This window comes from Numida meleagris, chromosome Z (assembly GCF_002078875.1).
Source record: "Numida meleagris isolate 19003 breed g44 Domestic line chromosome Z, NumMel1.0, whole genome shotgun sequence".
Lineage (NCBI taxonomy): Eukaryota > Metazoa > Chordata > Aves > Galliformes > Numididae > Numida > Numida meleagris.
The window spans coordinates 66,894,715-66,921,983 of record NC_034438.1 but is presented as its reverse complement, the minus strand read 5'-3'; the positions used below and the strand labels follow the sequence as shown (position 1 = coordinate 66,921,983).

The 27,269-nt window shown below is 39.1% G+C and overlaps 1 protein-coding gene across 11 annotated transcripts in view; it reads left to right on the top strand.

The window, feature by feature from the left end:
* ELAVL2 (ELAV like RNA binding protein 2) overlaps window positions 1-27,050 on the top strand; it is an 80,045-nt gene extending 52,995 nt beyond the window's left edge. For 6 of the 11 annotated variants that reach the window (XM_021381344.1, XM_021381342.1, XM_021381349.1 and 3 more), the window contains 4 exons: window positions 18,109-18,262; window positions 20,501-20,726; window positions 23,848-23,886; window positions 24,331-27,050. In XM_021381344.1, the coding sequence (XP_021237019.1) occupies window positions 18,109-18,262; window positions 20,501-20,726; window positions 23,848-23,886; window positions 24,331-24,661 (750 nt within the window). In that variant the 3' untranslated portion in view covers window positions 24,662-27,050. Of the gene's footprint in view, window positions 1-18,108; window positions 18,263-19,713; window positions 19,800-20,500; window positions 20,727-23,847; window positions 23,887-24,330 lie in introns of those variants that run through there. The other 5 variants (XM_021381348.1, XM_021381347.1, XM_021381351.1 and 2 more) reach the window with 4 other exon arrangements.

Here is a 27,269-nt window from a genome sequence, read left to right as displayed (position 1 = left end):
GGACATCCTGTTGTTCCATCTGCTGTTATACAGGATTGCTCAAAGGGCTCCTGGGCTGTTTATTATTTGTGGGGCAAGATGATTGACGCATAGGTGGATGCTGAATATGATTTTGAGCTGGATGCTAGTTTTCCCAAAACTTAAGCCAGAGTGTTCAGCACTATGGCTAAGGTTGGCACTGGCTCATCTAGTCCTTAGCTGTGGAGCAAGGTGCCAGTTTCTTCATCTGTTAGCCTGGTCCAGAAAGTAACCAGTACTGTGGTTGCCCCTAACCTGAGAAAGGTTGGTGATGTTAGGGTCAGGCTGAAAAGAAGAGAGCAAGGGATGTGTACACTGTCACGCTTCTATATTTCCTATTTACTAAATTCAGTTTACTGAATTTCTAAAAGTACAAATATTGAGATTTGGCTTATCAATTGTATTTTCTTGCTTCATTCTGATTGCATCATTTTTTCTTATAAAATGGCTTCAGTTTTCTCCAAATTTATGAAGGTATGGTCATGGTAATGAGGAAATGGCTTTATAGTTAGCATATGTTTCTCCTGTTTCTTTTATTAATACCTTTAAAATGTAGCATTACACAATTATTCCATTATCAGAAGACGATATTCATTCAGGCAATTGTTGGTGTTCTGAAATCCCAGGATAGGAGATAAAGCTTTCATTTCCTGACAGATTTTTTGAATCTGTTTCACAGGTGTTAGTGCCTGAAGGCAGCACATGTGTCAGCCAGCCCCTTCTTCCTCATTAAACAGCAAGGTTTGCTAGCTGATCTCTTGAATAGTGACGACTCTCAAACTTGTAACAAAAAGCTCTCCTCTTAAGATGTTTGAAGTTTAATTGAAGTTAAAAGCACTGCTGAGCCACTTAAACATAACTGAAATAAATAACGAGGTGGCAGTGATTACAGTTAGAATTCCCTACCTGTTCTGTATTCATGAAATTTAGTAAGTTTGTGACGCTATTTGAAACACACGTATACTGCTGCTTGACAAGATTTGACAAGATTGGAAAGATTTGGGTAGATGCTTGGCTGCAGCAGGCAGGTAGCTCTCCCATGGTGTTTGGTTGGGGAAGATGGAAGGAAGTCATTTGGCGCTCCAAAGGCGCGTGCAGATTTTGAAGGAGTCTTCAAAAGGGAATAGATTTGTACTACAGTAATGTTGCAACTATATGCATGTTAGCATTAGTTGGGATTAAATATCTTGGTTTGTAAGAATAAGGGATGCATCTGTCCAGGATATTCTGTGGACTGAGTTTAGTTAAAAGACAAGTAACTGTGAGCATTGCTTTTTTCATGTGACTGGGTGGCAAGTTCTGACTCTTCTTGCCCATGTTCTATTCTGTTCAACTTCAGCAAATTCTTTCAGCATTAATGTACAATAGCTGGAAAAGACTGCTTTACTCCATTCCCCTCCCTTGTTAAGCATAAGCTGGGTTTCAGGGCAAGTTCTCATGACTGGACTCAGCCAAGATGCTGTTTGAAGTGGTTGGCTTTACCTCCTTCCACTCTATGGGGGAGAGCATCAGTTAGGGGGATTTCTAATGCATTTCGGGACTTACGGCATTTGTACACTAAAAGTTGCTTCTGTTAGAAGAGCTGAGATGTTTGTGTGGTAGTGACTTGAGAGAAGAACTGTCATGGATGTCTGCCCTTATATTGCTTCAGAGATAAACACTCAGTCAACTGGGAAGCAGGCTGCATTTCATATTCGTCTCATCAGTCCGGAGACTCAACCTGAACAGAAGTGAAGTTGAGATCAGTCCTCTGTGCATGAACATTTGAGGTGAACAGTCATTTCTGAGCAATCAGCACCAGGACCTTGGTGGAGCCTGCAGTATTCCTATTTGTCTGGAGCTGACAGCCCAGTTAAAAAAAATGTGTATATATATCTTTTGGCAAACTCAGAATCCATCTCTTAGTTGAATTTGATTTGTAGTTATTTTTGAAACTTAAAACATGAAGATCAATTGGGTTTTAATATACAGTCATGAAAAATGATGAGTAGTGTCTTCAGTGGATATTTTTACTTCAGAAGAAAAGATGATTAGATGAGTGTTCTCCCTGTGTTCTTGATCTCTGTAAAATTTTCTCAGGTTGCTAAATTAATTGTTGAGAGTGCTTGTTTCCCTGCTGGTATGTGGTTCTGGAAGGGAAATTATTTAGGTGATGGGCCTTCTTGTTGTGCCTGAACTGAGAGCATTCGCATTCAGGGAGAACTGATCCCAGTGTGAGGTGTTCTAGATTGGGTACATGAGATACCCCTCATCTACAGCTTCTCTTATAGTCTGCTAAACACTGGTTATATTCTCTGACACTTAAAAGGAATGTCACCTACTGTTTTCTTAACGTAAAATATACTTAAAGCCTGGATTTGCAAATTGCTGGCTTTTTGTGTGGGTAGCAACAATGAACCTATCGCCTGCTGCGTTTCCTAAAAGAAGGCCATCCTTTGTAATGCTTTATGGAATGCTTGTAAATAGGCTTATTAGAATTGCCAGTAGTTTGTGAAATTTAGGCTTCATTGAGACAATCACTTTCAAGGTGAAAATAAGCTGCATCATAGAAGAGATGAAACACTTTCTATGGCTTCTCTTTCGGGCGAAGTTGTTTCTGTGAAGTACTTTTTCATTCACTCCTAAATAGAACAGAGCCAGTATGGATTTGTGTGTATGGTGGTGATCTTTGATTACCCACTCACTTGTACCTTAATCTGTTGTTCCTTTCATTTCTCTTCTGAAAAGATCAGCTCCCAAATGTGGAAAGCTCAGAGGAGCAAACAACATGCAAGTTATCACTGTTACTTTCACAGAGGGGTAGGTGAACTCAGCACATGTTGTGTTGAGTAGGTTTCTGCATGGGGTAGATGAAATCCTTAGTGACTTTCCTTAACTCCAAGGAAAATTCCTTCACAAAGGTAGATTAAATTATAAGATCTGAATGGCAATATCTTTTGATATGTTGTGAATGACTTTTGCACAGATGAAATCCTTTCTCATAAAAGGAGCAGAAAAATGAACATCCTGTCCTTGAACTAGTACAAAGCTCTGTTGGCAGGCAGATTTTAATGTTGATTAAGGCTAGCAGAAGGACACAAATCTCAGAGTTTGGCTTTTCTTCTTGTAGATGCCAGGGTGATTGAATTATGCATGTGGGCTTGAGTGGGTTGGAGCTCCCAAGGGACATAGTTGATGGCAGCAACATGATGCTTGTTTCTCCCTCACAAGGTGAGATGGGGCTGTGGAACTTCCCTCTCTCCTTATCTCAGCTCTCCACATGGCAGGGCCTCTCCATGCGGGAGCTGGCAGATGGTTTTCTTAAAAGCAGGTGATATGTGGTGTAGGCATGTATGCAAATATGAATTGGAAATGGGGGGAAAAAAAATGGTTTGTCCTAGCTACAAGCCTATCAGTTAACCTTCTACGTAAGATAGCATTGATTATCTAACTGCCTTCTACCTGCCTTTTAGAAATAAGATTTAGTAAGTTTTTTTCCTCTTTCAAGATCTTTACTTGACCATTACTGCTTACATGGGTAATTACCACCTGCCAAGGGAATATAGATTTAAGAAATATTTTATCTAAAGTATTAAATCCGTAGGTTTTCTTCCCGTTCCTTCATAGCTTTGCATATATTTAAAGAAATAATTGTCAGACTTAACATGTAACCGTTTCCAACAGGAATTTGGAAGTAAGTTTCTCAGATTTTCTGGCTACCTGCAGAGAAGTCCTACTTTGCCATCAGTTTTACATAGTTCGCTGCCTTCATGTAGAAAGCTGTGCAATTAGAACAATGAGCTGTTGGTTCAGTGCTGGAAATGCAGCAAGGGGAGACTTGAAGGCATGTGCAGCAACCTTGCTCATGTCCTCTGAGACAGCATGTCCTTAAACACTTGCCATTATACTGTGCGGTTTCACTGGTGCTGTGAACCATTATCTAGAACTATTAATTAGATTTACAGTAGGACTTATTTTAAAAGAATTGTCCTCTACCTTGGCTGGTCAAGATCTCTACCTTTATGATGCTATGACAGTGCTTTTAAAAGTGCTTCATAGGAAATAATAAAATACTGAACAAAAAAAAATGTACTAGTTTGATTTTTGAATTAGTGCAACAGAAAAAAGATTTTGAGATTGTTCCTGTCTTCTCTAACATTGACACTTGTAGAAGCAAATTTTAGTCATGTTACTTCCATTGATCTCTCTGGGGAGCGATGAAATATATGAATTGTGGACTAGATGATCTTCAAAGCTCCTTTCCAACCTAAACCATTCTGATTCTGAAGACCCAGGGGCAATTGAGCTGTGAAGGTGAAATAAACCCTCCTTACTGCCCTAGTTCTGTTCTTACAGCACTAAAGAACACTGATCTGGTGAGTGTCAAAAGGGGATTCTGTTTGGAGGTTTAATTAGAGCTAGTAAATTTTATTGATGCTATCAATCAGCAAAGATTGAGAGAGGGGGCATGTTGCCAGACAGTTTAGTGGTCATGACAGGGTAATTAAATACCTCAGGACTGGATTCTTCAGGTAACATTGAAGCACTCTAGCAAGTCTAAGGCAGTAGAACAATTTAACTTGGAACAAAGTTAAAGATGTTTTTTCTATTAAATTTCTGCATGAGTTGTAAATGGTAATTATACAACCTTTTAGCTGTGTTATGGAAATGCTGTCAAAGCTTTAACTATTTTAAGCCCCCTCCTTACCTCATACGTACCTTTTCACCTCCAAGTAAAACTTGTTCTTCACTGAAATTCAAATCCCTTCAGTCTACCCAGACGGTGAATGTTAGTTAACTGGCTTAAACTGGATGCTTACTCACTGTGTTGAGAGGGAGATTCACTTGTGAATGCATATTGCTGTCATGTCCTGTAAACCATACGAAGATGACATGGCTCTTCATTAATGCCAAACTACTCCAAGGAAAAAAAAACACAGTATGTCAGACCAGTCTTAAAATTGCGCTCATCTCTCCTGCTGTTGCATAGCTTTTTTCCTGATTGGGCCAGCTGATTTGTTCTTGCGGGAGTCTGCTGCAGCTTTCTGAGGATCACACCAGCGCAGCTTGTGCTAAGACTGCTGAGCAGGTTTGCAGCCAAAAGCCTCTCTGAGCCTGCATAGGAGGTATCCAGCACGAATAGATGTGTTAGGGCAAACTGGGACTGAAGGAAGATTTTAAGTGTTGCCGAAGAGCTGAGTTCTAAGAAAGGAAGAAAATAAAATACTGGGACCAGTGTTACACTTTCTTGTCCTCTCCCCTCTCCGTGCTATGGAAAGTCTTCTAAGTAGGATATTACTTTTCTGCATGTGTCCAAAAAGCTGCAAATGTCCAGCATGAAGATCTGCTTGGGCTTATTAAAAACATATTTTTCTCCCTGAGTACTTTTATTATTCCAAAATATAGATGTACTTACTTTGGAAATTATAGAAGTACTGAGAATCTGATTGACCTCTATTAAGCATTTGGCTTTCCAGGCTATTTGACATCATAAGTTTTGATTCTAGGCATCTTTTATTCTTGTAGTAATAGTTTTTCCTGAAAGGCTTCATAGGTAAATGATAACTGAATATGTAATTTTTTACATTTCTACAACATCTGTAGAGTGATTAATGCAGGACAGGCCCAATGATGTGCTTGTCAGTGTTTCTGTATTTGGAGAGCTCCTAAGGAGGAATGTGGAGAGCTTGAAATGCATTTCTTTTCTTCAGAAGGGAAAACTTAAGAACGTTCACCTCAACTTCAAAAAGAGAAGCAGAATTGAGGCTGCTTGCTTTGTTCTTTGAATGTTTCTATAAAGGGGTTGGATATTATACTGCATAGTCTTGTCCTATTAAGTGAAATGATTTTTTTTTTAATGGAGGTGTTTGAAGTGTTGGGCATGAATTCAGAGAGAGTACTCATCAGATCAGAATCAGGAATAATAAGGATGGGAAAGGTCTCTCAGGATCATCAAAAAGGAGGAAAGTCTTTTCTCCAAATGCATAGGGGGGAATTTGGAGAATGTCTCCTTTTCTTTGTTGCTTTTCCTTTGCACATAAATTAGATGTAAGTAATTCTTCTTAAGGAGGCAATAATTGATTGCAGATTTTTAAGTAGTCTGTACTACAGACCCTTTAAAGGCAAAGTGGTCAGCAGATTTGTTATCCTGGAATTATCATAGAATCCTTAGAGTTGGAGGGGACCTTTAAAGGTCATCTAGTCGAACTCCCCTGCAATGAACAGAGACAGCACAGCTAGATCAGGTTGCTCAGAGCCTAATTCAGCCTTGCCTTGAAGTCTCCAGGGATGGGGCATCAACCACATCTCTGGGCAACCTGTTCCAGTGCCTCACGACCCTCACTGTAAAAGGCTTTTTCCTTACATCCAAATCCTATTGTCCTTTATATCCAATGTAGTGAACAATCCTCATTTTGTTTTATTGTAGTAAGACATCAGTGATCTTAATTGCTTTATTTCTATTGTAGTCCAATAAATTTCTAATAGTGCAGCATTTTACCTATATTGTCTCAAGCATTTTTTTGTAAGTCTGAATCTGTTAGTTTTTAACAGGGTTTCCATTTGGTTTCTGTTTTTAACATAGGTGCTTCTGCTTTCATCCACCAAATCACACATGCAATTTGAATCATTGAATTGTAGGTGTTGGAAGGGACCTTTGGAGATCAGTGAATCCAATTCCCTTACTAAAGCATGTTCCCTGCAGTAGAAATCTCTTGTATCCACTTCAGACCAGGTCTTCTGAAAGCCTATTTCTGGTGTTCCTTTGTGGTAGGTAGAGGAGTAGTTTTTCTAGGTCTTTCTTTTGAAGAAATACGCTGTACTTTATCAGTTATATTCTAATAAGGGTTCCTAGTCACCTTCCTCTCAATCTTATAAAGTCTGATCTTAAGAAAAAACAGCACAACATAGGGTCCAGGAAACGTAGCTGCCAACAGGAGACTAAATGTGAGGTCAAATGAGTTGGAGAAGAGCTGACTTTCCTCATGTGTTGAATTCTGTATTTCAGTTCTCTTCCCCATCCACTCTTTTCCCAAAGTAGAATACATGTTTAGGATTACAGAAGAATTAAAAAATTAGAACTGCAGAATGCAATTTAGGGCCTGTCAAACTTGAAGTACCATACCTGTCCTTTCTCATTCTTATGTTTGAAGTGAATGGCCCCTTTTGTTGTCTTGTCTTCTTTGTTTCTTGCTGTTAGCACTCAAGAAGGAAAACCAGTTTACCCTTGTCAAGGACAACTTCTCCAGACACTTAAATTAAAATGCCTTGAGCCATCCTTGCAGAAGTTGGTAGCCATTGCTCAGAGGTTTCCTTGGGCTTAATTGTTAGCCTTTTTCTCCTATGAGACCGCCAATGTATCTTTAGCCTAAGTTGACCGTGTTCTTAAATAGATGGTGCTACTGTTATACACCAAGCTGCTAGTCTAAACAAGGCCAAAGACAAATTTAGACTACTGTAATGTTTGAGAATCCCTGCTTGATACTATGACATGCTGGGTAGAGATTCTTCAGCTGACTTTTTACAAAACCTATTCAGATTATGAAAAATCTTAACTTCAGGGTTTTTATGGTAGGACACTTAAGCACATATTCACATATTTGTTGGTGATGTTTCCAAGGGTTCTTTGAGGGTATACTGTAGCTGTATAAGCATACAAAACACCAGAACAGTGTAAGTGCGGTACCAGCTTGATCTGTCCTTGCTTATGGAGTCATGTTTTATCACTTTTGTGTGAAGGAAATTCAGATACCTTTTGACATAGTTGCTTGCAGAAAATCTCTTACAAATGGGAAGTTGTTTTTCCTAAGGCGCGTTTCTCCTGAGAATTCTAGAACAGAAGTTGTTTTGGTAGCTGCTGAAAGTTATAACAGACTTTCTAGTTGAGGTATCTCCTCTATCCAAAGAAACCAGTGAACTGTAGTTGCTTTTCCAAATGAAACGTGATTCTTAGATAACTCGGTGCTATCCAGGGGTGTGGGACTGAGTGAGAATCAAAGCTGACTGATTACTAAGTAGAGGGCATTCATTTAGCTATGAACTCTGAACAGGCCTTGGGAGAGAAGGGCCCTTTAAAATCTCTCATGAATCAAAAGCTCTTATTTGAGTGTGCTGTTGCTATGTGTTGACTATAATACTATTATTGATCAGTAGGGCTCCTGACATATGATGAGAATAGGCCATATTCTATTAGAAAACCAACAGCTTAATAACTGGCTTGATAGTAACAGGAAGGAGTTGATGATTTACTGAGGTAAGACCAAGTGTAGGTCTTAACTGTGCCAACATGACTGCTCAGCTGCTGTATACAGTGTGTCTTTGGCAACTGAAATAATGTTTTGTTTTCATAAGGAGGTATTGCTGTATTTCATTTCAAGACACCTTTGGGAATAGTACTAAGAAGAAATGCTTTCTTTCCAGACTAAAGAATCCTATGCTTTACACCACGCAAGATGTTTTTATCTCAACAGATTGCTTGTGGTCTTTCTCAGTTTCTCGGACTGGTTGTCTCATTCCTTTCTTAGACCTTTCTTTCTTCTCGTCCAGATAGCACCTGCTCGTGGTCTATGTTCATCGTAAAACTTGCATCTTTGTACTCAGTTTGCTGTTACATCTGCTTTCATAATGATTAAATTATGTTCCATTTTGAGGAAACTGCAAAGAAAAGAGGGAAAAGTGGATTAAAATGTCTAGCTGGGATTTAGAGACAGAATTGAAACCAAACTTTTCCTTAGATTTCTTGCTCATCCAGGTTTTCACAGCAGCTAGTCCAGCTTTTCTGTGGAGCCTGGTCTTTTGCTCTGCAGTTCACTGGAAAGCTGGGTCTGCTGAATCTGAGCTGTGCTGCAGGAGGGAAGTGCCAAGTGGCTGTGGTGCTTCTCCTGCCTGACAAGTCAAACACAGAATTTCACAATGTGGTCAGGGAGGAGGAATTGAAGTGCAAAATCCTTAAGCAACCTATGCTTGTGAGCAGTAGTGCTCATTATTATAATCAATGACTTTTCTTTCTTCAGTAACTAACTAGAAAACTGGTGGAAGCCTCAGGTGTTTGAGACATCATATCCAGTGTCCACACTCTGCATTAACATGCTCAAGTGAGGATGGTAAATATGCCAAGGTGAAAGATTTTTCCATTGAGCAGCTGCAGGAAGCTCCATTTGTAAGGAGACTTCACCATTTTTATTTTTTTAGGGAAAGTCAAAATTCAAAGGAAGAAATTTTTAAAATACAGGTCCTTTGGTTTATGTAAACTACTATGCCTGTCAGTAATCACTTTGAACATCTTACTTTAGGCTTGCTTGTAAAAGAGCTGGAGCTTCAGTGCTCCTGCAGAGCTGTTGATTTGGGCATGCAAAGGGCTGTGTTGGTCAGTGTAGCTTTCCTTGGTGTGCCAATGTGGGAGATCAATTGTCAAGAGAGTGTAGAAACTGATATTGCTGTGCTGCAGTGTTCTGAGACAATTAGTAACTTTGCAAGTCAGTGTTCTGATGAGCCTTTTGTCTGTGTGAGTCATAGCTTCCTCTAACCACGATCCGCCACAGATTACCACTTTCAGGCCAGTTGTGGTTCTGATTATGTCTGTTTTTCTGGGTGAACAAACTCACAGATTGGTCTGTTCATTCCCTCTGTGCTGTACATGGAATGGACATGTGTTCCATGACTGACCTGCAACTCTGGCACTGGCTATAGCTGGCGTTCTTCGTAAGATAGGGGCTAGAATAGCAAAACATCTTTTGATTATAGTGCTAAAAAGGCGTTACTTCTGTGCTCTTCTTTTTGAAGAGTTATTTATAGCAGCACAAGTTGTAAAAGCAAAACTTGTATCAGTTCATTAATTTAGGCGTATAGGTAAAGCAGCGTTTAACAGGCAATTCTTGGGAACTGTTAAAACACACTAAGCTGCTTTTATTTACAGAAGGAAGCCCATGTTTCTAGTTTGCTTTTGTCTCAAAAATGTGTTAATAAAAGCTTTTACCACCAACATAAACTCAGCATAGCATGTACGTGTTAACCTAGCAGTCTGGCATATTCTGGGAAAACCAGCCTTCGAGCTTTGTTTGGAAAGGGTCCATCTTTAATTTGAGTAGAAGCGGAAAGTAGACTTGATAAATGCATGGCAACACACTCTTCTCTTTCAGGCAACCTTGTCCTGGATAGTCATAGCTGAGACCAAGCTCACTGTTCTGCTTCATCATTCTATTGGAAATACATGAAGAAGAGTTCTTGAGCCTGGCATCTCCTGTACTAACCGAAGTGCAGGTTAAGATACTTGGCTTGTACAGTGAACTCTGAGAATATTGCCCAAGCAGAAACAACATTTCTGTGTTTTATTGTGCTTACCAAGAGTGCTTATATTCCTAATGTCTTCCTTTTTCTAATATGCACCTGTCTGCTTTGCAGAAATGTTTAACCCACTTTGAGGATGTCATTTGGATTTCTTTTTCCCCACTAAAACAAACATTTAAAAAGAACTGGATAGTATCCGTAAGACAAAGCGGCCTAAGCTGAAAACACACTGGAAGCTATTGAATGTAAACATCTATTGAAATCCTGACTTTTAAAATGCAAAGATCCTAGAATATCTAAAGCAGAGGGTTTTAAATTTTAATTTCTTTTTCCTAAAGTTCTTGCAGGCAATGTAAGTTCTCTGCTTGCTCTCTAGACTATTAAGCAGCTAAGTGGTTAAAAAAAAAGTACAGTGTTTGAGGTATCAAAAGGTAATAGCAGACGGTAAGAAACAGAGACATTCTTTCATGAAGACTTGATCTCTGCATTCTTATTGGCAACTTCATTGCTTAACCTGCTTGCTTTCCCAGTTTTGATCTGAAAGCTGTAAATCAGTTCATCTTGATGCTGAGAGATGAAATATTAAAGCAGTGAAAATACTTGGATTTCATATAATTTTCAGTTTGAAGAGCAGGTCTTTCCTAACAGCAATGGAAAATTCCAGGAAAACTGCTTTTAAATTAGTTCCTGCAGAGTAGATATGTTCTGTATGTTGTCATTAAATATTTAAAAATTAGACTTCCCAGCTGCTTCTTGACTTGCGGTGTGTTTAGTAGTTCTGATATTGCGAACTCTGATGTTAATTGATAAAATGTTCACCTGTTGAAGTGTCTGTGGAAATAATACCTTAGCACATTGTTCATTCAGTGTATGTATATTGCATAAAAAGAATGAATCTATAAGGATCAGGAAGTAACTGAACTAGCAAACTGGCAGGTAGGGAGATGAATCTGGAGAGTCTTGCTTTAAATCCTACAAGTGAAATAGTTGGACTTTGACATCAATAATGAATAAAAACTAAATGTCCCATACTCTCTAAAAGTTTCTTTTGCATGGGCATTAGTTCTTTTGTACCAGTAATGTTTTGTGCATCCTTATTTTTTCTCTAATACTGACTTGCAGTAGTCCCAGAGGAAAATGTGAAATCTTCTGTTATATTAGGAGCTTGAACTTGTGATTCTTTCAATTTTTCCTACCTGGTCAGAACTTCTGGTGCTTAGCAAGGTGATAAGAGGTAGTATTTAGTTATTGAGCCTGATGTACTGATTTCTGTAGTATATTCTTAATGTGGCTGATCTGCACAAATGCCAGTATGTATGAATCAGGAGGCTGGACTACCACTTGCAGATTTCCCTACATGGAAAGTATGTTCTTAAATATGAAAAATACTTGAATACCTTAAAGAATTTAAAGGGAATTACACTGAAATTGAAGTTACAGTAGTATTTTCTAGTTAGAGCTTATTGCTTTCATTTGGTTGCTTTCTTAAAAGCATTCAGTATAGGCATTGACTGCTATGTCAAACTATTCCAAATAGCATTTATCAGCAGTGGCATGGGCAGTAGACATCAGTGGATCACAAGTAATGATGAGAGAGTTCATACTTAGGAGTTCAGCAGTTGGTCTCTTTTTCCTAGTCTTCTGCTGTTTATGCATTTGCTCATATCCTTTCAGCTGTTCAGACAATTTCTATATTCCTCCTTTGTCATTTGCTCTTGCTTTCACATCCTGCACACTTCGAGTTTAATGTCTTGTACGTGCTAGTAGGTACCTGGTCACCTTTGCTAGATTTGCTGCTTGCTCAAATGGATCTTTTGGGCTGTGAAGAGTTCAGTTTGGAAGAATCTAATGGGATTCAAACCTGAAGGAAAGTGTGGTTAGTAAGAGTTGATATGCAAAAATCACCTCCAAGCCCAACCTCTGCTCTTCTGTGGTCCTGCCTTTTGCCCTGCTCTGTCCTTACGGTGTCCTAAAATCCTCCAGTTGATGATCACTTCAGCCAAAATGTACCCAAGTTTTGCATTCATAGCCAACTCTTTGTTGTTTGGAAGTGCTGTGTCCTGCAGTGTCTCATCCTTTCGGCTCTGTGAGAAACTTGTCATCCGTGTATATCTGAAAATTCCTGGTTTGCTTGCTTCCACCCTGTGTTGTTCCTCATCAGATACTGGCATGGCTCAAGTTCCCCAGGGAACAAGACCTACTGCTGCTTCCAGTTGTCTAGAGAAGGGTTTGTTTGTGTCTTCTTGGTCAGTGTGTAGCAGTTGCATGTCAGTGATGCTCTTGTTGTTTCCTGCTAATCATGACCCATCAGCTCTCTGCTGACTTCTCATTCCCAAGGCATTGCTCTATGCATTTCCCCTATCTCACTGAAGGGACATACACTAACCCATCTCATCCATCCTTCCTGGAGAGCCCGCATCCATATTTGGCAGTCCTCCTGTCACATGAGCTGTTAAAACATCTGTCACCTCAGTGAGATCCTAGCCTTGCAGCTAGCTGCATGTGGACCTGTAATTCCTCCTGGTTGCTCCCAATAGTGAGTATTCATGTACACACAGTTAAGCTCAGTTACGCTGATGTCATGGAAAGTGAGATCTTCCCAAGTAGTGTGCACTTGTCACTTATTTCTTTTTTCACTTGGGATTGGCCCTCTGCAGCTGTTCATTTTAAAGGTTTTCCTGTTTTGAAGGTTTCTCTTGTCTATATTAGTCTGCATTTTGTCAACCTGTGTCACTTACCTGCATGTTATCTTCTTTGCTTAGCATTTCTAATTAGAAGCTCTAAGTAGCAGATTGGCCAGTCTTTAAGCACATTTGCCACACTCACAAAGAAGAAACACATCCCTTCCTGACAGTACTTGACTTCAAGGAGATCTGTGGCCATAGAACATTTCAGTCCCTTTTTGTTGACACTAGTTGCGTAGCCTCTTCGTGACACACAGTATCAACCACTGCTTTTCAGATGCTCTCCCCTTGCTTGCAGAACTTGAGGAGACACCTCTTGGACTGCCAGCCTCTCAGAGCCTTGCAGACCTTCATATTCTCCAGGTCTCTGGGATTGTTGGTGCCCACAAAGGGGGTACAGTTTAAGAGCTCTGCATGCATCAGCAGCATCTCTATGATGTGTCAGATGTGAGCTTCCATGGAATAACAGTCTCCGTGAGCCAGTAGATGAGTCAACATATGGGAACCTTTATCACCCACAGTTATTCCTCACTCCTTGCTCTCCTAGCGCTGCTGCAGATCTCCAGCTTGACAGCCATCATCCCCATTAGGACTTTTTCCAAAAGCCTTGCTGCTGCTGCTGGGGTGTGGAGCCTAAACTGTGTGTATAGAAATGAGCCTCCTGCCCAAAGTCACCAGTACTCAGGCCCCTCCTGGTGAGAGGAGTTGTGCTGTGAAGGTGACTGGGTTTCCTGGGTGTTCATTCTTTGAGACAACATCGCCTAGAAGAAACAACAGTTGCTTCATGTTGTTCCTGCAGTACCCATCATGCCCTAACTGGGAATATTTAAAGTAATTAAAATTAAAGTAGCAGAGAAAGGGAGATAAAAGGTTAGGCAGAGGCAATTCTAGCATATCATACAGCTACATGTTCTTGCTGGAGACAATGAGCAGGAAACCAGCTGTAGTTAGGGACATCATCATGCTTCCAGACCTATAAAAGCCGTTCCAGCAGCTTCATTTGTGAGAACTGTGGTTATCCATTCCTCTGCTGTGCAGTGCTCATGAGCAGGGAGATCTGTCAGGCCAGTGTAGGAGTAAGAAAGGTGAATATTCATTCTTTGCCCTGCTGAACTTGAACTGCTGATCAAGCAGACCATGTGCAATGGCTGTTTGCTTCTAGCCCGCTTTAGTATGGCTGAGCAGGAGGAAAAAGTATTAAATAGTCTCACAGGTCAATGAACTGGCTTAAGGTTTTTCTTTGAGAGAGTTTCTTGCACATCTTTCTCTTTTGATAACAAACACGGCTCTCATTTCTGCTTGTGTTGTTTTACTCTATCTAACGTGTTGAATCAGGATGATATGGACAATGGGCAGCTGGATGGAAAGTCCAATTACTACATTTGATTGTCTAGAAAATGGAGTTACTTAATATGTCAACAGCTATACAACCTACTTCTAAAACAAAGTCGAGGTAGTCTGGGAAAACAGTAGCAGCCTTAAGTGTGTCATAGGCAAGCTTTTGCGTATCTGCTGTTCATGCATTTTTTCCTGTTTGAAAGCAGTTTGCAAGGCTTATGTTCTGCAGCCTCTGTTCTGTAAGCTTAGAAACATGCATGTTTAGAAAACTGTTGAGTAACATGTACTTTTCTGAGTTCAAAGCTAGCCACAGCACTTCTTCAGCAAACTTAATCTTGAGCAAACTGGGTTGTTCTTATTAGTGCTTTTTTTCTTTAAGACTCAGCAGAGAAATGTTTGGTCATACAGCTTTCTTCATACATATAAAGATAAGTTACTGTTTTTCATCTTTTTCCAGCCAGTGCTTACTCCTTGGAATGCTGACTTTTCTATAGAGGTCATGAACAAATGCATACAGAAAACAAAACTTGTCTGACAGCTTAATTCAGATTGGATAGAACAGCTTTCAGTCTATCTTGATTGCAGAGAGAATGAAAAACAGACCAGTAAAACTGTGAGATGTGCCAGTGATCCATGCAGTTATGCATCTTTCTTCATTTACTTTTAAGTAGAACCTGTCTGTCCCTGCCCCCATTGGCATCAGATTTTACTTGGAAAGTTCACTGTGTTGCATTACCAAATGGACTTTGCTGTGCCCCCTTATGTGCTAGTAGTGCTGAATTTTGGGGAGTGCAGTAGTTCATTTTGAAAACAGACATGAACTCAGCTGGTCAGAACTACTTGTTTTTAAGTAGTGATTTTATTCTGTCTAGGCCTGCCGCCCAAGCAGTCTGTCTCCACTATGGCCTCAGTCTCCTTAAGGTATTTCTGCCAAATATAACATAGTTTTAGTTCTTAAAGAAGCTCTCAGCAGCTTTGTCAATCCCTTTTTCCTTAGTTGTTGTGTTTTTCTACCTCTCGGGTATCCAGCACTATCCGACTTAGAGCTGAATGCAGCAAAACTTCATTCTCTGTATGTTTTCCTGTCTCTGGTTCAGTTTATCTCTGTGCACCTGGAAATATTAAAGGTGTACACCTTTTGCACATAAAGTAAGGAAAAACTCAAGATCTAGCAGAAGTTCTTGGAAATGCAGGTGTTAGACAGAATGAAGGTTGAATATACAGAATAAAAAAGAACTTGGTGTCAAACACAACTTGTAAGTACTGGGTCTTGGCTGCACAGCCCTATGGTGTTAGCAGATTTACCACTTGAAAAAAAGTTTTACTGAACGTGTCAAACCATTCAGCCGAGAACTCACAGAATCAGTTGTTTGATCTAGCTGTGTCAGGAGATCTGGCATGCCTCTAGTAGCTGAATTCTGATTCCTCTTCTGTTTGTTTGAATTTCAGTACCATGCTTTCCTTCTCATTTTCATTTCTGTAGTTCTGCTCATATGGGTAATAAGAAACAGCCAATGACATAACAGTAAGGTCTCTCCATTCCTGTATTTCTGTGAAAAAGCTAATGTCAGTGACTTGGACTTGAATATGAAATCACAACCAGTAAGTTTTCAGAAATAGAGTTGTTTGTCTATCTGGAAAGGGCTGATAAAATTCTGGTCTGCCTTGTGGAAAGCTCTTCTTTTGCACAGGAATGCGGTTGCTGTTCTCATTAACATCTGTTATCTAATGCCTTGTTTCCAAGTCCATGAGATTTCATTATTGAGATTTACATGGAAGTGCTGTATAGTATATAATTAAATAAATTATTTTATTTTATATTTTTATATTTTATATTATTAAATTAAATAAATTACTTATGTGGTGCTGCAAAACAGCCATCAGCAGCCATTTTGGTACTTTGGTACTATGATTGTGATAATTAGAGGCTTCTTATGGCATGTTACAGGCACTTAATGCCTTGAAGTACTCCTGCTCTGTTTATCCTGCGCTAGCTAGTAGTTCCTATAATTTTCCAGGAGTAATCTTCAGTTGTCTTTTTATGGAGTACTCCCTGTTTAAGTTGTTAGCAAAAACTGATCAAAATAGGAACTTGGACAGTTCCCAGCTGCTGTGCAAAATCCACAAAATGAACTATTACTATTACTTTTTGTTTACAGTGTATTGAAAAAGTTGCAACGCCCACCAAAGAAATTACTGAGGGAAAGAAAGAACATAATAGAAAATAATCTTTGTCTGTACGTATTACTGGATGACAGAAGAGCTCTGTGAAGTGTTGAAAGCTGAGCTGGAATCCTAGAATGGTTTGGGTTGGAAGAGACCTTTATGATCATCTAGTTCCAGCCCCCCGCGACAGGGACACCTCCCTCTAGACCAGGTTGCTCACAGCCCCATCCGGCCTGCCTTTGAATATTTCCAGGGAGGGGGCACCCACAACCTCTCTGGGCGACCTGTTCCAGTGCCTCACCCCCCTCACAGTAAAGAATTTCTTCTTAATATCTAGTTCAAATTTACCCTCTTCCAGTTTAAACTCATTTCCCCTTGTCCTGTCACTACCTGCCCTTCTAAAAAGTTCCTCCCCAGCTTTCCTGTAGGCCCCCTTCATGTACTGGAAGACCACTGTAAGATCCCCCAGAGCTTTCTCTTCTCCAGGCAGGATAGCTCCAACTCCTCCAGCCTGTCCTTATAGGGAGGTCTGATTTAGATTTGTCCCCAAAATTGATCTAGATTTACCCAAAATCACATAGCAAATTGCATTGTTTTTTTTCCCCTGTATTTTGTGGGGTGGTTTTGTTTATTCACACTTAACATTATAGAAACTAAATCTATTTAAAAAAAAAAATCTTTGACTGGCTGCCTCGTATCTTGATGGTGGCAACTTCCATCAGCTCTTCTGTGGGCAGTTTCCTAGTGCGTATTTCTAGAACATGAAAGAGGAAAGGAAACGGCATGTAAAGGAAAGTAGACTCAACTCCACTGAAGAATGTTCTTCTATGAGGAATTGAAACACACTGTGTAAACTGGGAAGTTCTTTCATTCCTGCTTTGTGAAACCGGGCGCTGACAGCTTTTCTATTAAAATTGAACACCTTGATTAAAATATTCAAAGTCAATGAGAAAAGAGTGCTGTTACTCGCAGCTGCCTATGCTGGTCACCAGAAAACAAGGATTTGGAGACATGTCTGTACTTCTTATGTGGTTTTCATGTTAAAGAAGAAGGTGGTGCAGCTCACAGAATTCTGTGTTGGAGCGTGTCCTGCATTGGACAGGTAGAATTTTTGTCGGTCAACCCCATTCAGTGAGGCAGCCTTTCATAAAGCCTCTCTAGGTCAGGTGATAAAAGCAGCATTGAAGGTACTGCTTTTTCAGTTACCAGGGCACTCGGTCTTAATTGCTTTTTGTTTTGCTTTCACCTTACACAGGAGTCTTACAGTTTGCTGACCTGTATCTTGAATTATGGAGTCGGGATAAATCTGACTACTCCTTGAGGATCCTTTTACCTTTATCTTTTGTACAAGGAAAACTGCGAAGTATTTTGTTCTATTCTGTTCTGATAGTGTGGATGCCCAATTGTGATTCTTCTATTCTTCTTAAGCAGTATTCTTTACATATCAGTTTACTCAGTCAACTTCCGATCTGTGTTGCATTCCTTTCTTAAAGCAGTTGGCACCGAAGACCACTTAGTTGTCATTGTGAAGTAAGCTTTGGCTGACGTTAGAAACATTTCAGTATCTCAGAACAGTGTGATTTGTTCTATTTCAAATATTTTGGAAGTGTTCATTTTTATTTCTTTACATTCCTTTTAGGTTTCCTATGCGCGACCAAGTTCCGCTTCTATCAGAGATGCAAACTTGTATGTTAGTGGACTTCCCAAAACGATGACTCAGAAAGAACTGGAACAACTCTTCTCCCAGTATGGACGCATTATTACTTCTCGTATTTTAGTTGACCAAGTCACTGGTAAGTAGGCTGCTTCACATGCCCTTGTTCTTGGACAAGTGGTATGAAAAACATTTCACCTTTCAGTACAGTAGTCTTGTCTCTAGAATGTACAAAAGCTGTATATGGGCCAGAAAATGATTTTTTTCTGCTGGAATTGTTCATAAGTACGCGTGGTCAAAAATAGGTTGTAGAGTGTTGAGAGCGAGCTTGAGTCATTTCCACCCTGAAGGTGCAGGTTTGAAGCCTGTTTCATGTCTTGTAATAAATCGACAGCTACTGTAATCATCTTTTCCAATCTTCTATGTGAAAGTAGACCCCATGCTCCTTATGAAATAGTATTAAACACTTCTTCTAAAAAATTAAGTTCTATGCAGAAAGGCACAGCTGGTTCTTTGAGGCTAGGATTACAAAGGTCTGGACTGTTAATTGCACTCAAGACTACTGTCTTCATGGTTGCCTCGTTAACTTGAGGCACACTGAAGAGCATTAACTTTTCCTCAGGAGCAGTTAAATTCTGCATTTAGCAATGCCTTAAAGAACTATAGAATTGTTTAGATCGGAAAAGACACTAAAGATCACAAAGTCCAGCTGTCAGCATAACAGTAGCAGGCCCACCACTGATCCATGTGCCTAGGAACCACATTCATACGTCTCTTAAATGTCTTCAGAGATTGCATGTATAAGCAAAAGTAAGATCTAGTAAGTGAGTTACATTTTAGTTTGTGTTTTAGTTGTGTTTCTAAACAAGTAAATGAATGTCAGTGATGCGTGTGGTTACTCTTCAGACTAGGACAGTAACACATTTATACTATGCATTCATGCTGGCTTAAAGTTCTCAAATGACCTTGCTTTGAAAATGTTACATGTATGTGTATTGTCTGACAGTTGGCTGACCTATAGTTGACTGCACAGGCACTTTTTTGCAATGCTGTTAACAGAAATATCAATATTGATGCTTTGAGTACAGAGAAGCAGGAAAATGAATGTTAAATGCCACGTACTGACTTGTAGAAGGTGCAGATTTGCTGGACATATTTCTCATCTTTATTCAACAAATAACTGCTTACAGAGTGCTTTTGTTTATTATTGCACAGAAAGCGTGGGATTTGATGTGGACAAATAAGTACATGCGAACTTCTAAAAATGTACTGTAATTCTAAGTACTCATCCTACTATGAACATGATGGTTCTCTGGCATGGATTGTTGTTCAAGTTTAAGCTTTTCTCAGAGTTGCTAGGAAGGAGAAGGGAAGAGAGACTCAAATGGTATGAATAATAAGGTTGTGACAAAAACTGACAGATGAAAAATGCAAAGTTGAGGCTGTGAAACTTGCCTCTAATGCTTTTTTATGCCTGTTCATTGTCACTTTGATTTAAATAATCATTGTTTATGAACAGCATATTTCTTCTAGTTAATGCAGTTCTAAAGTGAGGACAAGCTTCTAACTTGTCTGCTTATTCATGAACAGAAATGTAAGAGGCTTCTAAATGGATTCAGGAGTGTTAAACCGAACACACAACGAAGTAGTATTAGCCATAGAAGCTTTAACCAGTGGTAGGTGCAAGTATTAACACCTCGGTATGTTTATATTCAAGCAACAGAATAAGGTTCTGAGTTAGTATTTCCCTAAGATGTTCTATAAATACTTGCTGATCTCCTTGCCTGTTGTCTTTGACTTGCCTATACCCATGAAGAGTCTGTGGTCCAAAAAAATTAGTTTCCTTCAAAAACATCCCCAACAAAAACATGTTTATATGCTGAAAGGGAGTCTTTCAATTACGGAAATAAACTTGCCCTGTAATTCCTATTACTGCAGCCTAGAACCCTCTCTGTTTTTGGTATTCTTCTAGGGAGTAGAAGACTATATTTAATGGGGGCTCTGTAAATCATTTAGGTACTACGGAGTAGCACCAACTGAACAGGGGTTACAGTGCAAATGAGTTCTGTAATTCTGGGTTTACTTCCATCCCTCTAAAATAACTGTTCCAGTGTATACCTTTGACTCCTTAAGCTGCCTCAACAGTGTTCTTCACTCAGCCTTCCAAGGTTTCTTTCTAAGCAGCTTGCCTTGTTTAATTGAATCAAAGCAACCCAAAAAAGAAGCACTGCAACACTTTTCTAGAAGTCTTACTTCTACCAGCATAAGAGCAGTTCTAGTAAACTAAAAATTCAGCAGTTGTTTATCGCAGTTGTTGAAAGAATCAAATATTGTCAAATGTGCCTCTGAATTTATTAGTTTCCTTCACTGTATGCAGGTATGTCAAGAGGTGTGGGGTTTATCCGATTTGACAAGCGTATTGAGGCAGAAGAAGCTATCAAAGGCTTGAACGGCCAGAAGCCTCCAGCTGCTACAGAGCCCATTACTGTGAAGTTTGCTAACAATCCAAGCCAAAAAACCAATCAGGCCATCCTTTCCCAGCTGTACCATTCTCCAAACAGAAGGTATCCAGCACCTCTAGCTCAGCAGGCTCAACGTTTTAGGTAAGTCAGATACTTCTATGTAACTGAGCTGGAAAATGTGTCTTCCCAGGGGCCTGCTGGTTTTCCTGTGCTCTTTACTTTCTACTCTGTCCTCTTTCTGTTCTCTGTGTGGTTTGTCTGAAGGAAATCCATGGAAATGTGGAGTTTCTGCAGCTATGCTCCAAGACTATGGCTGAAAGCAAAAATGTGTTCCAACTTATTGATGTCAGGAAATCATCTAGTAAACCTACTTAGAGTTAAAAACAAGATAATATTCTTTTTATTCTAGACAGTCACTAAACAGAATAAATCACTGAAGGTTGTTTTTAATTTTGTGGTTTCTTGATTAATTTGAAAGTTGATTCATTCAACAGTGACATGGGTAATTAAATTTATCTCTTAGCCATGTGATACGCCACAGCCATCCTTCCCTTCCCTGACCCCTGTACTTCCTCCCCGTTCTGGCTTTCAGATTTTATCCTGTTTGTTGTCTGAGCATATACTATTGTCTTCCCTTATTCCTAAGTTCAGATATCTTCTGCGTCTGTGTTCTGTGGATATATGTTCTGATTATGTGGAAACTGCAGCATATAGTTCCCTGTGATAATTCAGTGTATTGAAAAGGACAAATGGCAAGACCAGAATGAGGCAAAAATTGTATTATCTACATTCCTGAGTCCCTTGCTGTTTTCAGTGACTTCATTAACTTACTTCCAGCCTCCACCCCAAATTGTTACTGGAATATGCTATATGTTAGTATGCTCCAAGATGTGCTATTAGATTATTTGAAGAACACAATCAGCTTGCCGTTTGCCTAGAAAGAAGAGAACATACCACCCTTGACAAGCTCCGTGGGGGCCACCGTTGCCTGTAGGTCCTGGTGGTCAGAGCTCACGGGCAGGCTTCTGGCAGAACTTCCGAGCTGTTTCCCACTTCTCAGCCTTTGTACCACAGGTGCCCACAGTGGTGGAGGTCAGCACTAAGGGAAGGGTACCCAATTGTATTCAGTGTTTGGGGAATTTTCGTGTTGCTTCTTAGGGAAAAAGAACGATGTCATTTCAATATAATAGCCATCTGCTGCAACATTAGGCATCGGAACTTAAAATTTTTGGTTGTTTGTGATTCTTCTTTAATAAACAGTGCATTTTTATGAATGCCAGTTGAAATTTCACTGAAAGTTTTTGCTAAGATGTTAAGTGTAAAGTTAATGCTTGTAACAACTGTAAGGAGATGTTGCAATTTGCTCCACTTAAAAGCATAATTGTAGCAAGAAGTATCAAGTGGGTATCAGGCCTGCAGTGAGTGGGAAGGATGAGTTCTCTCCTTGGTGGGTGCGGAAGAAGAAGAAGGTTGAGCTGATGGAGAACCGACTGGTCAGGCAGTGAAACTGGAATAGCAGACATTAGTTCTTCCTTTTTCTTCTATCTTCAGGCTTCTGTTTTCTGGAATAGGCAGCCTTGCTAAATTCTAAGCCTTGGTAACTGTCAAGGGAGATGTCTTACTTTCGGGTTTTGCTTGTGTGCAATTGTTGCAGCGTTTCAGCTGCTGCTAATGGTGTAGTTCAGACTGCCCTGACAGCTCAGGTCTATCGTGTCTTTCACATGTGAAAAAAAGGAAGTCCTGGTTGTAGAAATTTCAGATGTTAGCAGGATTACCCGATGCAGTTGTACTGTCTTCAGTTAAGTTGATTGAGCCCTGAAAATCCACTGGCAGCATATACATAATAGTGAGGAACAAAAGAGTCACTAAAATGCTTTTCACAGTAGAAATGTTGGTCTTGGCTTTCGAAAGCAGCTCTGTCTATAACAGTTCCTCAGTTCCTGCAGGTTGTGTAACTGAAAGCATTCTTAAAAATTGTCAGGAAAATTCCATCTTTTCCAGATCTCTTAAGGTCATCCAGTAACAGATGATAATGGTTAGGCTGACACCGTTACTGTATGAAGTCCTCAGGCCTTTGTGCAGCGAAGACCTGTAGGTGGTGGTATTTCTGGAACTCATCGTTCTTTCACCTCCAGATCTTCAGTGATAGTAGACCTGTGTAATCCACAAGCCTGCTGATTGTTGGCAGACAGCTGTCATTTCCTGTTACACTCTTCTAGGCGATCAGTGGTTTACTGTCTTGTCCATACATCCTTCAAACCCTGTTCACTGCAAAATCTAACTGCAAGTAAGACCAAATCATTTTTCATTTTGGTTTTTTTTGTGCATGAATTATACAATTACAGCCCTTGACTTTGGATTCCTTATACTACCAGTGGTTCTTAAATCTTACAGTTTGTTACTGGAGAAAAATAACAGTGAGGTACAGATCTGCAAGACAGCTGTAAGCTAAAAACTGAATCATGTAGATCTTTATTCTCAAGCTCGTATTTTGTGGCGTCCTGAAGGTAACCTTTAAGCGAAAGGTGTCCTCTTCACATCTAAGCTTTGCCAGGAAGAAGCAAGAGCTGCTTTAGGGAAGACATTTTTCTTGGAGAAGCAGTTCTGTCTTATTACTGAAGTTATAATAATAGATCTAGGGAGGCGCTGCTTGCTTTAGATACTGGCTAGGTAACTCCAGAGGGTTTAGAGATAGGACTGCATGTTGGGAGAAGGTGAAGGAGGAAATACATGGGCAAAGTTCAGTCTGTAATGTATATATCAATATTCTGAAGCAGTTTATTCCAGGAAAGAGTAAGAAAATAGTTTAGAAAAAATACACTTTTTTTTGTATTGCATGTTCTAATACTTGTTGGTGTTCCGAAACCTTATGTCTATCTAGATATTCATGTCAGCATACTGAGAGAATTCTTAGTAAAGTCTTCATCAGAAACAAATTTGTAATCTGGAATGTTTTGCTGAAGTGTACACAGACTGCAGCTTTATGCTGCTGGTATTATTTGACTTAGTGTACCACTATCGTAAGTTTAGCCTTTCTGATCTGAACTACTTGAGATTGTGGATGCTACATAAGAACATCTGTTTAGTATTACATTAACTGTGTAGTGCGTAGTAAGGTGTTGCAGCTTTTGTACTGGTGGTATTCAAGCTATTAATGAGCTTCTGTAGAATACAGTGCAAAGCAGCTGATAGTAATGTACCAGGTTTCCTTGAGACTTTTCCAGGCCTTAATCTTAAGACAGTTTTGCTGAATATTTTTCAGGTTGGACAATCTGCTCAACATGGCTTATGGAGTAAAGAGGTAATAAAGAACCATTCAGTTCATAATAACCAATGCATTAAAAAAAATGTTTTGACTGTTCTTTCTTTTTCAGTAAGGCTTATTTTTGTTTGTTGAGAGCTCAGTTGAAGTTGTTCATTTCAGTGCATTGTGCATGGAAGACAAACCTTTTGTAGTTGTTCCATGTTCCAAATGACTTAATTCTCTCTGGTGTTTTAGCATGCTTTTCTTTTATTCTTCTGCGCTGCTTACTCCATTTCAACCAAACCAAACACTGTTCTCACACTTGTGTATTGTACTGTCTGTTGTATTTTGTACAGATGAAAAGAATGATAAAAATCCCAAATTACTGCTCCAGCTGATACGTCCCTCCCACCTGTGTAAAGCCCTCTATCCTTTTCTTATTTGAAACTTTGTGATTTTCTTAAAACATCTGCTCTGTTTTTGTTTCCCCTCATTCTTCAGTAGGTTTCCCCCCATGACCATCGATGGAATGACCAGTTTGGCTGGAATTAACATACCTGGACATGCAGGAACCGGATGGTGCATTTTTGTGTACAATTTGGCCCCTGATGCTGATGAGAGTATCCTCTGGCAAATGTTTGGACCCTTCGGAGCAGTAACTAACGTGAAGGTCATCCGTGACTTTAACACCAATAAGTGCAAAGGCTTTGGGTTTGTGACTATGACAAACTACGACGAGGCAGCTATGGCCATAGCTAGCCTGAATGGATACCGCCTTGGGGACAGAGTTCTGCAGGTCTCCTTTAAAACAAACAAAACGCACAAAGCCTAACAAAGTTATTCTCAGTGCATTAATATTTGAAATCTATACAACAAAGGCAATTTACGAGAAGCTTTCTGGTAGTAAGTGCCTCTGTTGTATACGAGTGTGGATATGGGGATAAAATGACTACTTAGCATCCTAAGAATATGTGAGATTTTTTTATTGCTAATATTTGAATTAGAACTTCTTAAATACCTTTTGTGTTTGAATATTGAAAAGAGGTACAGGGTTTTTACCTGTCACAGTGCATTCTATTGCCTTCTTTGAAGAAGGTGGACCTTTTAAAATGTTTCAGCTAAGGGAAGAAGTTTTTGTTTTGGTTTATTTTTTATTACATGATTGCCATTAACCTATGAGTAAATGTTGAGGCTTTGTGTTGCTTAAGTTACTTAACTTGACTACTTAAGTTTGTTTTGTAATATCTTGATCTGCCTTGTGTTTAATTTACAACTTGATGAGTTGCTGTTGTCATTGTTGTTGGAAAGTATTTGAAGTTTACATCTTATTTATAAAGTTATACACAGTATTTATTTTCTAGTTAGTGTTTGGGTTGGGAAAGGGGAACACATTATAAAAGCTTATTGTAAGAATACTGGAGAACTTTTCGTAAAGCAGTACCTTGCCAAAGAGATAAGAGCCTCTTTGATGTGGGTTTAAAAAAAAAAAAGCATCTATTTTTATATTTAAAAAAAAAAGATTAAAAAAAATTTGGAGAAACTTTTTACTGGTCCTGGAACAAATATTTTGACTTGAATACTTTGAGAAGTCTCTTCATATGACACCTTGTGAGCTTTTAAACCTTACCAGGAAATTTGCAGTTGTTGGGGGAAAATTTAGAAAGATTTATGATATAGAAATACATTTGAGACATTTCTATTAATAAGTAGAGTTGATGGGATGCACTGTTGGTTTCATTTTTGTAATCATCAGTGGAGTTTTTGATCATCCTGGTTATTAAGTGATAGGTGGCTCACATTAACTTGTGATTTTGAAACAAGAAAACTAAAAAAAAAAAACTATATAAGAGCAAGCAGGAAGCTTAAATACTAAGAGACGGGGGAAAAAAAATCTGTTCTTCCTAAAGAATTCCCTTCAGATAGAGCTCATGGTGTTTAGTGATGTACTTGCTATTGTTTGAAGAATTGTTTTGTCTTAAGAAAAGACATTGTGCATGGTTTGCACAGCAGTTGGATATGTTTGGAGGTATTTTGAAAGTTATGTTCAAAGCTAACACCTGAGCTTTGTGTAATGTAAATAAGACCTTGAGTTATGAACCTTTCAGCTAATTTTGATTTTTGTTTATTTTTCAACTTACATGCCAAGTGATGGTCAGTTCTGAATGTTTTTGTATGAGTTTTTTCTTTGTAAATGGCATTAACATTGTTACTTGAGGTCTGCTTATTTTTGTTGTCCTGAGGACTTGAATTTACAGTGCATCGAATCTGTTGCTATTTTTGTCTGTAGATAGTCTAGCTTCAGCTGTTTATAGTGATGCTACATTTTGGGTTATAAATATGTTTGTGGTTAAAAATGAGTATAATCATAAGTTTTGAACAAATTTCCTTACATTTTTCATACAAAACCCATAAATACCTGTATGCTACTGAAATTTAACTTTGTATAATGCTTAAATCACTATTTGGGGACATAGAAAGTTTACCATGTATTGAAGAAATTAAAGAATTACAGAATATTTTCTGATTAGCATCTAGCTTATATTAAATTTTTGAGGAGAAAAAAAAGCTGAGGGTTTTGATGCCTTCGCCAGGATGCACTGACAACTATGTAGTTACGTCCTGCTTTTTGTATAAACTGAGATGCTCATATGCTTCCCCTTAGAAAAAAGCAATGTTCTATGCATAAACATAGTTGTACACTATCTTTGCAGTTGCGTTTGGTTCTTATTCTTTTAAATTGTAGTTATAAATTTTTCAGTATAGTACAGTACATATACTGTGAAGCGCGTGCTAAAGTGAATAAGCAAGTTTTCATGCTGACCCACTCAATGCTATTCAAAAATCAATTGGCTTCCTGAGCACTTTCTCATTCTTAGGTGCATTTAGATGGTTAAAGCTCTTCTGCGTTAAATTGTATATACTATAGGAAACACAATCTTTCCAATATAGGGAAAACAGTAGCAACATGCTTCTTTCCTTATACTACTCTAGCAAACAACGGCATTGATGAGAAGGCATGTAAATTGGGCTTCACTTTACAGTGTTATCAGAGCACTTAGTAAAATGTAAGGTTGGTATTTATTTGAAGATGTATAGTTAATTCACATCTGTTGGAATAGAAAATATATTCTGTTGAGTATTTAAGAGGTTGTACATGTTTTCTTTTGTGTTTGGATTCTTTGTACTTTTTCATGTTCAGTACATCAATAAACAAAGTTGAAGGGAAAACAGTCTCACGAGCATGTTTTATTTTGTTGTCTGCCATCATGGCTAAGCAACCTGAGTGGAAGATGTCTGCAAAGCTTCTTTTAGCTTAGGTTGCGAGTCACCTACAAGCAGGCAATGCAGTGGAGCTCCATACCAGTTCTGTTATGTTAGGATTCATGCCAAATGTTTTCAGTTTGGTGTTGTATGGACCATTCAGTACTGAGGCACGTATA